The sequence below is a fragment of the Magallana gigas genome, chromosome 6 (assembly GCF_963853765.1).
Source record: "Magallana gigas chromosome 6, xbMagGiga1.1, whole genome shotgun sequence".
NCBI classification, from domain to species: Eukaryota; Metazoa; Mollusca; class Bivalvia; order Ostreida; family Ostreidae; genus Magallana; species Magallana gigas.
In genome coordinates, this window is record NC_088858.1 from 10,662,836 (window position 1) to 10,676,434 (window position 13,599).

Here is a 13,599-nt window from a genome sequence, read left to right on the forward strand (position 1 = left end):
TTATTTTAAAATCAACTTATCTTTCATGGCAATTAGTTTTTAGTCTGTATTTGAATTACGCACTTTTTTATAATATGGATTTTTATACTTTTCTGATAAGAATTTCGAGAAACCCCATATGAATCATGTTCTGTAATATTTAAAGATGGATTTTAAACTATGTATGAGTAATAGAAAAATTTTTATGGATCCAAGCACTATTGATATCGAACTCTCGTCTCGTTCAACCAGACGTTCGGCTGTCTCCGTTAATCTCCGACAAGCAAGAGAGCCTCTTTGCTTGTCGGAGATTTACAGAGACAGCCGAACGTTTGGTTGAACGAGACTACTAGTATATTAAACTCTGGAGTAGGAATAAATGAGACTACAAAAATATCTAACTTGTTCGTATTATATAAAATCTGACTATTTTCAAAGCGTTTATCGATAAGTTTCCTTGAAAAACTATGCTTCAGCATACATTACATCGAATTTTTCTATTATTTTCGAGAACTAAGTCTTGTCAGCGGTGGTGATTTGTGCTAAGGTCCAAACACTGTTTCACTTCCGGTTTGGCAGAGTAACTGCATAGGATAGTTGATTAAAATCAACTCCCAAAAATTATTTATTTATTTCTATTTCTTTTTTACCCGAATGATATAAACTGCGTAATTTATTGTGAAGATATATCTTTATATAACTTATTTAAATAAATAAATAAATCAAATATTTCTTAGCATGAAAAAAAACCGCCACATATACCTTTAATTTATTTTTTAAACAAAATAATACACATGTACATGAGTGAGCAACAATTTTGATTCAACTTATCAGTCTCTGTTGCAGATCAAAATCGTCCAAAAATGGATATCCATGAATCCCGCGCTGACACTTATTTGTTAACGCTTGCAAACAGATTCAAAGCAGTACATGTAGCCTACATTGTATGTGCATGTACATAATTATGTAGTATCTCGGTGAAATAGCAGGATCAGATCATTTTTAATCCTGGTGATCCTGGTAAAACGTTCGTAATTCTTTTTTATTATAAGATAGTATATAAAAACAGAATTTTTTTTCTTGAAAATGACCATATCACTCCTTAGGATTTTATTAGAATTTTATTCGATATTTGACAACCCCCCCCCCCCCCCCCCCCGGATTAGGATTTTTTTTTTTGCTTGTCTCAAGATTTTTTGGATGAGTCTGGCTCCCCCACTTTCAAAATCGATGCAACGTGCCTGTTATATACATGCAAAAATAGTGAATAGAATATCTAATGGCAATGATTGTCAAAGGCATGGATTAACTTCGACTCAAAACTGCTGGAGTTAATTTTTTCTTGACTTCTATGAATTATAAGCTAAATATGCTAAAATATATCGATAGAAATATCAAACTATTGATAAAGATATTTTTTTTAAAACAACATGAATGCATCGTAATACACAAACTATCATGAAGTTTAGTATGCGCTGAAAATAAGGAGGCTAAAGTAGAACCATTTTAACAAGAGCTAGGACTTTAGGTAGTTGTGTCAAACAGCAATATGACGTATGCCTGTCTATTTCATTGTTGGCCACGGCTCTCTGTAATCAACAAGATCTGTCTGGCTTTTTAGCTTAGACTACGCAATCGGTGCATATTTCGCTTGAAACCGCGTCATTTTAAACTTGTTTTCACGCAAGGATTAGATAGTTTCGTCCTACTGAAAGTCCAAGGTCTTGTTAAAATGGTTCTAACAGTACTCTAAAATAATTGACTTATTACAATTGTTCATTTTCTTCTTGAAAACCTTCCGCCACAAAATATTGTCTCTTACTAAACTCTGTAAAAATATAATTTTCTTTTAACAATTTTATTCAATATGGCTTATTCAAATATACATGTTCAGATAGAATGATAATATATGATGCAATTTTTTAGATAAGACGTGACATAAAATAGGTACCCAAAAAGCCAGAGGGGAACGAACTTCTTTAAATGTAAAAAAAAAAATTCAAAATTCCCATTGTATTAGTTCAATTCAGTCTTGAAATTTGAAATGGGGGAGGATTTTCTATACTTTAAAGCTATATACTTATTGTTTAAGTTTCTAAGCAGTACACATTCTTCTCTTTAGCGCATATACACACTAATAGACTGTCGTGGTGGGATGATGGCGTACTTTTCATATTTTATGCTATCCGTTTATTTTTAATTTTTATTTTATTAGAAGAATCCAAGTGTAAAATGTTTCACATGCATTAAGGCAGCTTCTCAATTTTGATACTTTTTTGCGTACTCGGAAATTGCTGTCCCTCCGTTTCACATACATACTCCGAGAAAGTTTCCTCTTTATCTGTTCTAAAGATAACATCAAAAATTGTCACTTTTTTGTTTGGAATGACCTGGAATTTAAAAGTATAAACAGTTTTTCTCCTGTCGTGTTCTGAAATACCGACTCCCGGTATGTATGAGGCTATTTTGCGTAATTGGGAGTTCTTTAGGTTTCTAATTTTCCAGTTAATTGTTACTTCCGGATACATCATGACATCACATCTTAAAATCACTTCCATGCCCAACTTCCTGTTCAGTATGGCTGAGGTCACATCCCTACGTGGAGATTTTGCGTCGTATAGCAATATTTGAGCTGGAACTGCAAAAGTAAAAATTGTCGTTTTAATATAAAAGACAACTGCTTCAAAAATGACTGTTTATTGCCATTTAAGAAGCTGGGCGGTAGACCGTATAGATACATGTCATCATCACTGAACTTACCTGATTTCCTTTACATAATTAATATATTGTAAAATTAACTTATCATCCATAGTTAAATATCAATGAATATCGTGTACTTAAAAATCTAAACTCTTATTTTTAAATAAAGTCTATAAAACTGTAAATGATCAGACTATAAACAAGAGGCCCTGGGCCACATCGCTCACTAGAGGAACAATAGGCATGATAAAATCAGCCTTATAGATTCATAATACAAACTATCAAGACAATGTAGAATAATACATGTACATGTAGGTCCTGTATAGATAAATTCCAACAACCCCCCTCCCCCTGGATATTCGTATGTTGATAATCAAGTCTCTTTGGTAACAGGATGATTTCGTATAGTCATATCACATGTTGAGCATTGCAGTTCTTGCAATTGTTTATATATGGGATATCATCCTACATAAAACTCTAAACCCCCTGTGAGGCTCAATAATCGTCCAGGATCCAAAGTCTTAACTAGTTTAAAGAATCAGCAATATGTCAAAATGCTTGTATAAGTAAAACCATATAGCATATATTATAACATTTCGGTTTTTGTAAATAATTAAAATGTTTCGCTTTGTAAAACTTGATCCCCGATGTGGCCCCACCCTTCTCCTGAAGATTTTGATTTGAACAAATTTGAATCCACATTATCTGTTGTTGCTTTCACTAAATTGTTTTTTTAGAAGACGATTTTTAAAGATTGTCTCTATATATTCCAGTGTACATTTTTGTCCCCCATGCTCCTTCCTCCACTTTGTTGGCCTACCCTACCCAAAGGGGTCATAATTTTCAAAAATTTGACTCTTTCTGAGGATGCTTTCACACAAGTTTCATTTTTTTTTATGGCTGATTAGTTTCTGAGAAGAGAATTTTTAAAGATTCATCTTTATATTCCTATGTAAAACTTCGACCTCCCCCCCATTGTGACCCCACCCTACCCCCAGGGATCATGATTTTGTACACTACCTGAGGATGCTTCAATCTAAGTGTTAGCTTTTCTGACTGATTAGTTTTTAAAGATTTCCCCTATATATTCCTATGTTAAAGTAAAAAAATTATTGGCAGACAGACAGGCGGACGACAGACAAAATGTAATCAGAAAAGCTCACTTGAGCTTTCAGCTCAGGTGAGCTAAAACCGTATTCTATAAATAGATATCAAAATTTTATACAGGGGCCCAGTCACACAGTTGTATAATTCTAAATATTGCATACATTGATTCACTTAAGTGTAAGACGCAAATAACCAAGGCACAATACATGTATATTAGTTGCTATGGGTATCAGTTGTCATGGTAACAGAGGGCTAAGAGAGAAAAGTTGCAAATCTCATCTTCTTTGAAGCCATATTACAGGAGAGTTATACTCACAAAGATTAAAAGATAAAATGGACCTTTGTTATATTACCATTTTTTGAATAACACAAAAAACACACCTCATAGCAACAACAACAAAAATACATTGCTTTTTCATTGAATATTTACTTATCTTAGCCTATCAGACTATATAATTGTGAAGCCAATCGACGACTGAATGCATGGCCACCGACTTATCTAAATGATTCGGAGTTAAAATGGTAAATATCAGTTGATGACATGATATTTTCATAAAATAGATTTTTAACGTGTCGCAAGTGTGTCCTTACATTGTACGTCCAAGTCAAAAGTCATATTCAAAAGGGGTTTCCTTGAGAGTCTGTTTTCGGCGATGCATACATATTTTGTCCCGCAAGCCCGTGTGATGTTACGTATCTGAAGTATATGTCCCTCTATGTGTATTGCTGTAAAAATACAATGAATAATTACTTTCGGCGAATGACTCCAACTACAATGCCTTTAATACCATTGTGCATGCGCGGATCTAGAGGGGTGGGGGTCAGGGGGTCTAGACCCCCCCCCCTGCAAAATTCAAATTTCTTTGAATTCCCATTATAAAACAACAAAACAAAAAATATCCCTCAGACACCCCTGGCAAGCTCAAATAATCGCCCCCCCCCCCCCCAAAAAAAATTCTGGATCCGCGCATGCTTTGCCATGTAAAACATAAATACATCGTATTTGTCCGTCTTCCATCGCAAACCAGCTAATGGAAGGTGGCGGAGACCCTGTGACGTCACATCTCAGCTCTGCTGTGTTTCCTTCTATCACCGGTACTGTATTCAGCCAGGGGATGTTTGGTGACAATTCCGGTGGACCTGTATATCAAAAAAGTTGATCAATAGAATAATAAGTGTTTAACGTCCTTCCAAGACAATTTCAATTTCTTAGATTGTATTTATTGATATAGCATACATGTACCAGAGCTAGCTGCAGTTCTGTAGCTCCCAGTCTGAATGAATTCGGATGGACGACAGACCTGCAGCTAGTACCAGAGCCTGCATGCTGAATGTATGGAGATTTCGTTTATACGCGCTCGTTGTCAATAAGATCACTAAAGACTGAAAATCGAAGTTGCGAACATTCCAGATTAAAAGCCAAAAACTCCTGTTAACAATGTACAAGCCTTATTCAATATCATATTTAGGAATTTTTTTTAATAGCTCCTTTTTTAATATTGATTTTAAAAATTATCGCCTTTTTTACGTCAGAACTGTATATTACATTTTTCTATGTAAAACTAGAGCACGTCCTTTTTTTTGACATCCAGGATATCATGGTATAAATAAATATGACGACTCTGATTTTCATAGAAGCTTAATCAATTTAACAAAATGTTTTCTTGATTTTGTTTACCGATATAGATACCGGTATTTAAGATTTCTATATACAGCATATAGCCTACAAGCATTCTTGATGATATTTGTCCCCTCCCCCATTCAATTAATATTTGCAGTGACCTCTTTAGGATAAAGGTAAAACCTGTCTTGACAATCTCCATTCTTACTTTAGTACAATTTTTAGTAAGGATTCGATCTTTTCTTCTTCCGGAAGAGTGTTTTCTTTTACTATTCCGTATAAAAAATTGACACTTCCCCAAAATAATTTTTTTTTTTACAATTCTAGCCTATATTTTCTTCAGAATGTTTCATTTCGGGAAAATTGATCTCACCCCTCAGATTGTGGTAACACAAAGTGATTATCGTATGAATAAATCTGTAACACCGCCATACTAGCTCTAGCTAGCAAACTTAAATATGATTCAAGAAAAATACCTTGGCTAAAATCAGACACTATGCATACCGTTGACAACAAGCGTATAGTTCTTGAGAGTGACCAACCCGGTGTTAGCAAATTCCTGGCATAAATAAGTCCCTGAATGCCTCTTCATGACTGTTTTCAAACCAAGATCCCAGGAATGATACCTTGATTCCAAGAAATAGTACTTGTCGCTGGTTAAATTGGCGTTATTCATGAACAATATTGTTTCCGTTTTCTGTGGCGGTACTAGTTTCCACATGTACTGTTCAGACGTCTTCATGCAAAAAAGTTGCAAAATTCATATCATCTTTCATATGATGCAATTCCTATCATCAAAGAAATCAATGAATAATAATCGTTGTTATTTTAAAAATAATCAAAATTGAATTAAGTTCTGGAAATAGACTGAAAGGCTGAACCAATGGACTTGGAGGTCTGGATGAACGAGGAACATTTATCATCTATGTATTTTTTTTCACAACTACTCTTTATTTTTTTTAACAAGATATTTTTTCGTGATTATAATTATGAGATAATTAAATCATAATAACGAGATTTTTACTCGTAATTACGAGATAATTAACTCGTAATAACGAGACCTTTTCTCGTTATCATGAGAATTTTTCTCGTTAGTACGAAACCTGTTTTCGCATAAACGAGATAATTAACTCGTTATTGCGAGATTAACATATTTTTAAAGTTGCCCTATTCGTATTTCCTACTTGACTCACCGACTTGGGTATTTTTATTTTACATTACTACAATGTTCAATACTTCTGTAGTCCATATAAACCACAAAAGAATAACTGTGTTCGAATGAAAGGTTTCGTTTTACCTGACTAGGATGGCAGTAGAACGTTACACTGGACATTGGGTCTCTGTAAATGGTTTCCTCTAAAAAAGTAAAGGGACGAACAATCAAAGGAATTGAGCTATCGAAATACTTAGGCAATTGCACTGATTCTGTAAGCGTGGGGAGTAGTGTAGCATTAACTTAAATATGTCGACACTGTCCAAAAAGATTCCTAATCGGAAATTGGGGTTGCAGCAGTAGATTTGCATCTTTAAAATGATCGATATCATCACTTCCAATGCCCCCTTTTTTTTTAAATAAATGTCACTACAAACCCCAGTTTGCCTAAAAAATAATATATACATACCGGTTTTAATGTAGAAGAAAGTAGAAGAAAGGTTGGATAAATGGACAAGTATGATTAGAAGCCACCCCCCCCCCCCCCCCCAACCGTTTAAAGTGACGGGATTTAATATTTGAATTGATTGCCATTGAGATGAAGACACGTGAGTGGTCGGGATTATGCTGTGAGTGGATTATAGGGTAAAATTGTATGTTCTTAAGGTTATGTGCAATGGCGTCAATACGTACCGAAGTATGCTATCCCAATACATCGTGTCCACACCAACACCATCAACGCACAGTCCGTACAGCGCATGCTCCTTTCTGCTATACATTGAAATATTGAGGCTTTTTGCTCATAACTATAAATGTAAACACACTACATTTCCTTGGAGAAGAAAATAGATATATATCTCTGTGTTTTATATATATATATATATATATATATATATATATATATATATATATATATATATATATATATATATATATATATATATATATATATATTTTCAAATTCAATAAATCCCTTTTCTGGGTATCGGGGATGAATAAACACGAAGAATAAGTCCAATGATCTTTGTTTAAATCTACTGAAGAGCCCAGCAGGGCGAAAGTGCTATAGATAAAAGTTATTTGAGCATTGGACTTATTCTTTGTACATGTGTTTATATATATATATGTGTGTGTGTGTGTCCTAGACGAAGAAGAAATCTGACTAAAATCAAAACCCCAATGCTCCCAATTAACCATGAGTAGTAGCGACATATTCTTGATATGTAACCCCTCCCCCCCATGACAAAGACCAGGCTTTTCCATCTTACATATGAGATCAAGCGACTGAACCATGCAGGAAAACACTGTAAATGCTCCCAATTAACCTCGAGTAGTAGCGACATAATCTATATGTAAACCCCCATCCTCCCCATGATTAAGATATAAAATCAAGCCACTGAAGCTAATCATACAGGAAAAAACAATATAAAGGTAAACGTGTATTAAAAAACATTTTTCTAATAGATCATTTTTTTACCTTGTTATACTGAAAGGGAGAATTTACACCAAATGATTACAGAAGTATTTTACTTACTTGTTCAGGGCTTAATCACCCAAAATTTATCGTAAACCTTAAATTTCTCCTCAGATATTCAAATAATTCGCTTCCTGTTGAAGAATGCGACCTCTAGTGTAACAACAAATGGAGAACGGAAAGCAGTACTTTGGGATCGGATATATACATGTATAAGCATGGCGGTTTGTATATGGGACTGGTTCATAGTCTCAATGACAAATTTGTTTCACCAACCTTTTTTCAAGGTCTGACGTATGCCATTCTTTTAAAAAAAAAATTTTTTAAGTATATCCATTACATAAACGAATAGATGTTTCCTCATTAACACTTTTCCAAATGATATTAGTTGAACATGGAAGAATAATATACTGGTATATACGAGGGTCATTCAAACAGTTTTGTCCTTGGTGCAATAAAAAAGGACATGAAAATAATTTGCATTCCTTTATTCCATTTCTTCAAAGTACTCATCTTTAACACGTATGTACTTATTCAGACAAGAATTACACTCCTGAAATACTTTTCTATATTCCTCTCTAGGCAGACCCTTCACAAACTGATTAAATGCGGACTTAAGTTAAATATAATCAAAGTTCTAGAGCTCTCCAGCTAAATGTCTTTTAGGTTTTGGGAAGAGACAAATGTGACATGGGAAAGATCTGGAGAGTAAGAAGGATGAGGGATTTCAAAACCTCTTTACTGAGAAACTCTGGGACTAATTTTGACTTGTTGGCTTGAGCGTTATCGTGCAAAAATAAGAGACCCTTCATACAAGGTTCTGGAAATTTGTTATGCAAATTTATGCAAAATTTTGAATTTATACATCTTTTTTTGGAATATAGAAAATTGCAACAGAACACCCTCACTGTTTAGGAAAATGGCAAAGAAAAAAAGTATTTTCATGTGCTCTGACCCCGTTTGACAATAACTGAACGCTTTCCATATACATTTTGTCATCCATACTTCATTATCAAACTATCTTTGCAGCGGTAAATAACGCACCCACGTTTCATCTCCTGTTACTATGTCTGAAATAAGTCGATTTTTGTTTCTTTTTGAATAGTTTATTTATTTTTCGCACATGAAACATGGTCAGCTTTCTGTTCCTCATTCAGTAAATGAGGTATATACATCTCGCTGAGATCTTCCTGTATCCGAGGTCTTTTGTTAGCATTTTATGAACAGTGCCTATTGTTATTCCTACTATTCGAGCTAAGTCCTTCACAATGTATCCCCCCCCCCTCTCTCTCTCTCTTCTTAATCTTTGATTTTCAGCAAATCTTTTGTATTTGTAGCCGTGTTTGGTTTTCCTGATCGTACGTCATCTTTAACACGTTTTCTTCCATCTTTGAATTTTGTTTAACCACCTAGAAACAGCTCTATATGATGGGTTGGAAGTCTCAATAATTACTTTGTACTTCTTCAAATGTTTCTTTTTTTTTCCTTAGGTTTTTTTTTAAGTTTAGCAAATGCTTATAATCAGAGTGACTATGCGAGGAAAAATCTCTCTTAATATCGCAGCTATCAACTGGCCTCACCTACTAGTATCTTCTTTGTGACAACTAGCACACACGGCACTAAAACTCACAACATGACGGGTCAACCTACTCTGGACAATGATTTCTGAGGTTATAGGATTAAAAGCCAGTCAACGTATGCATAAAAATATCTCTTGATAGTACAGGAAGTAACCTATGGAAAAGTAATCCCTCTTAAGTACTAGTATTTCTCAATGAAGGCGGGCCATGGTAGTATGAATCTCCCACACACATAATCTATCAATGCCTCTTCGGTCAACGTACATGGGCATTTTTCTACAAGTGTGGTCTGAGTGACAGCATCAATACACCTAACATGTATAGATATATGTTCTGATTATAGATAACAAAAGAAATTAAAATAATTTTTTTATTCATTTAACCAGTGTTTCAATTTAACAAAGATGATTATAATCTGGATGATTTATTTAGAATAACCAACAAATACCCAGTAATATTCGAGTAATTTACCAAACAGCTCAATGAACAAGTAACGTATATATGAGCAGTACACGTATATAAGCATTTATTTGGTCATATACAGTAAAGTTGAGAAGAATCCGTCTTTTAATTCCGTATCAGACAGTAATAGTATAACAAATACAGAAAATACCATTGAAGCAAAAACAGCCAGGTTTAATATCTCTTAAAAGAAAATTGCGTGTATACATATTTCAAAGTACAATAAAGTTTAATAAAATAAAAGGGAAATGACAGTAAACTAGTTAACAACAAGTTATTTTAGAGGAAGGGGAACCAATAAAACTATGAAAAAATAAATGCATTCATTTTACAAAGTCAGTTTCAACTTTCCTACGATTAAGGAATGAATTTAATCCATCGAATTGAACAATTGTAAACTGAGTTTGAACAGTTTATGCTTTGTAAACCAGTATGACGCAGCTATTGAATTTATTCATTTTTATCTTGTTCAATTTTTTTTGTAAATTGGTAACACAATAAAAATAATTTATGATTCCAAATAACACGTGAAATCATGGTGTCATTGACTCCCAGTGGGAGATATGGGGGGAGCCTATTTATTTGTAAAATAGGTTGCTCAGCTAATCAAATACTATTAGCCCATTAAAACAGAAATTGAATTCTTACATCAAATGATCAATAAAATCATTTTTTCTAACAAAGGAACCACAGACCAAAAAAAAAAGGTAATGTAATCTTCACAATATTTATCATATACATTATCCCATATATATAAAAAGAATATTTTACAAGCAGAAGATTTTGAAGTTGGAAAGAGCAAACACATTTAACAACATTGACAATGTACAGGAATATAAGAAAAACTAAGTGGGTATAACCTGTATGGAAATAAGTTCCATCTTGACATCATTTAGAACATTCTGCGAGATTATCATTAAAAAAAATGGGTAAGAAGAAGTAACATCCTTATGACACAGCAAACCTATGTTAATGGCATCATCAAGAGACTAGCAAAAGGAAAACGAGAGCATACAAAAAAGCCAGATTAAAGAAATCAAAGCATATGGATAAATGTAAACATCAACAAACTTAATCAGAAAGAAGTGTAGAAAGCACATGACGTGTACTTGGACGAGATTATCAGTGGGGATATCATAAACAACCCTAAAAGATTATGGACATACTTGAAGAACAGAAAGCAAGACGGAACAGGGGGAACGCCATTAAAGATTCTTCAAAGAGACACAGAGATCATGACTGAACTACTAAATAACGTATTTAACCCAGCATATATCCGGTAGAATATCCGTTAGAACCTCTCGTACAGAACATGCGAGGCTACAAACCAATAGCTAAAGACCAAACCTGCAAAGCGATTGTTAGATGGTAGTATCTCTGGATTTGTTTGTGTGTCTGGAGGAAATATCAATCATTTGATGAACAATTTTCGTTCAATTTGATAGTTCATTTTTTAAAGAATATTTTACAAAAATACGAAAAAAAACATCAAAAAAATTCTTAAGAAATACCTATAATATCACTACCATCATTTCAATATTTGATAAGTATGTGTTGTGGTCTTCTATTGAAAATTGAAATAAGCTGTGGTGTATAGAGCCACCTTAACAGTCAATACTTTGATTCCATCAAAATAGCACAGAGAAGGGTCGATTTGCAGTCAACAACTTCAATGGCTACCACCTTGAGACAATCATTGCCATCTTAGAAAAACAACACTGGGATACCCTGCAATCAAGAAAACCCAAGGCAAGACTCACCATGAAATACAAATTTCTCCACTTCGCCAGTATGTTACTGCAGGGGATACAAGGACCAGGGGATCTCACCTCCTGAGGGTAATACCATCACCCAATGATGTACATTTATCTAAATACAAGGGGGGGGGCAAGTATACCTTTAACTTGAATTTCAGTGTTTATTTCTTTTTTTTCAATTCAAATTTTTACATGGTTCCATAATTTTTTTTGGGGGGGGGGGGCAACTTCATGTTTATTCAATTCGCAAAAAATTGGGGCCCCCCCGATGTACACATAACTAAGCACCAGGGGTATAATTTGCATCAGGGTTAAAGTAATTAAAAAATGGGTGCATGTGAACAGATCTTTAAATTACATTGTAGATCATATCACAACCAGATACAAACTTTTTAAATTTTAATATTTGACAATTCAAAAACAATGGTTTAAGACTAATATTCTCTACATCTTGAAAAATTCTTCTGGAATGAAATTTTTCAGCATCAGACTATTTTTTAGATTTTCAGGAATATTCAAAGAACTAACATTTTCTTCCACATTTCCTTTGAACCTTCTTCTAAAAAACACTCTGCAAATTGACAAAAGACTAGAGGGAGAGGAAGAAAATTTAATTAGCACCCCACGCATTGGTGTATAAATGTCGTATGGGATCAATTCCTTGTAAATGTTATAGCCAGCCAGAATGAGAGTCATCACTACATCGACAGAACACTGAAGGGCTGCCACATAAAGCAGTGATCTCGGCACGGGATATATTACAGTGGCAACGTTTGATCGAGCATGCTGGTCTGTGCCTCGCGATGACACCTCCAGTTCCACATTCTTTACAAGTAAATATCTGATGGTATCCTGGTCATTTTTGTAGACAGCATTCCACAGTGGGGTGGTGTTGTGATGGTTTCTACAGTCTGGATCTGCACCAGCGTTCACCAGCTTGCAGACCATTTTTAAATTGCTGTTGAATGTGGCATACAGCAGTGGCGTGTCGTCATCTTTGTCGACATTGTTAACATTACATCCTAGAGGTAGCAACATGTTGATAACTTCAAGATGGTTTCCATGGGCAGCCAAGGACAGTGGAGTGTTGCCATCGTTAGTTCGTGTGTCATGCTCCATTCCTGTTTTGAGCAACAGATCAACAATATCTGTATAGCCATTCCATGCGGCTATATGCAAGGCAGTTTGACCTTGTGCATTTCTACAGTCTGGGTTGGCACCAGCATTAACTAACTTGGAGACCATTTTTAAGTTGCGGTTGAGTGTAGCATACAATAGAGGGGTGTTGCCATCCTTGTCCATGTTGGGGTCTGCTCCATTTTCAACCAAATAACACACCATTTCTGTGTCCCCTGCCATGAGTCGGCGCAAGGCAAATGACAGGGCGGTTTGATTCCTTTTATTTTTTATGTTGAGGTTTGCCCCTTTATTGATAAGTGGTTGGACATACTCCATACCATGAATGACTCCCATCATTAAAGCAGTGTTTCCCTTCTCATCCTGGACATCGCATTTTGCTCCTGCCTCCAAAAGAGACTCAAATGCCTCGTGGAAAGAAATACGAACGGCGTGAAGAAGGGGGGATTCTCCATCGGTGTTTCTTTTGTTTATATTCAAACATTTTACAGTTAAAAGTTTATGAATGACATCCCTGTACCGTAAATCAATTGCTACATAAAGTGGAGTGAATTTTTCAGGATAAACAGGAATGTTAACATTAACACCTAAGCTTAGTAAGTAGTCTATGATATCTAACTGTCGAGTCT

The 13,599-nt window shown here is 34.7% G+C and overlaps 2 protein-coding genes across 3 annotated transcripts; both read right to left on the minus strand.

The window, feature by feature from the left end:
- Positions 1 to 1,981: 1,981 nt before the first annotated feature.
- On the minus strand, positions 1,982 to 8,255 carry LOC105336775 (lachesin). Of its 2 annotated transcripts, none has more exons than XM_011441225.4 (7): positions 8,095 to 8,255; positions 7,254 to 7,328; positions 6,705 to 6,763; positions 5,912 to 6,143; positions 4,783 to 4,926; positions 4,378 to 4,512; positions 1,982 to 2,617 (listed from the first exon to the last, which is right to left on the minus strand). In XM_011441225.4, exons 2-7 carry the CDS (start codon positions 7,318 to 7,320, stop codon positions 2,226 to 2,228), a joined length of 1,029 nt encoding a protein of 342 aa, XP_011439527.3. In that variant the 5' UTR covers positions 7,321 to 7,328; positions 8,095 to 8,255; the 3' UTR covers positions 1,982 to 2,225. The 2 variants fall into 2 exon arrangements, with proteins under 2 accessions (XP_011439527.3, XP_011439526.3); XM_011441224.4 differs by having other exon boundaries at positions 7,254 to 7,331; positions 8,095 to 8,239.
- Positions 8,256 to 11,366: 3,111 nt separating this feature from the next.
- Positions 11,367 to 13,309, minus strand: LOC136276225 (ankyrin repeat domain-containing protein 29-like). The gene has a single exon (XM_066087655.1). It carries the CDS (start codon positions 13,307 to 13,309, stop codon positions 12,278 to 12,280), a length of 1,032 nt encoding a protein of 343 aa, XP_065943727.1. The 3' UTR covers positions 11,367 to 12,277.
- Between the last annotated feature and the right edge of the window lie 290 nt (positions 13,310 to 13,599).

Coding starts and splice junctions, on each gene's coding strand:
- LOC105336775 (XM_011441225.4), bottom strand. CDS start 7,320: ATGCGCTGTACGGACTGTGCGTTGATGGTGTTGGTGTGGACACGATGT. Junction 6,764..7,253: donor TATTGGGATAGCATACTTCG/GTACGTATTGAC, acceptor TTACTTTTTTAG/AGGAAACCATTTACAGAGAC. Junction 6,144..6,704: donor TCTACTGCCATCCTAGTCAG/GTAAAACGAAAC, acceptor TTTTGCATGAAG/ACGTCTGAACAGTACATGTG.
- LOC136276225 (XM_066087655.1), bottom strand. CDS start 13,309: ATGATGGGAGTCATTCATGGTATGGAGTATGTCCAACCACTTATCAAT.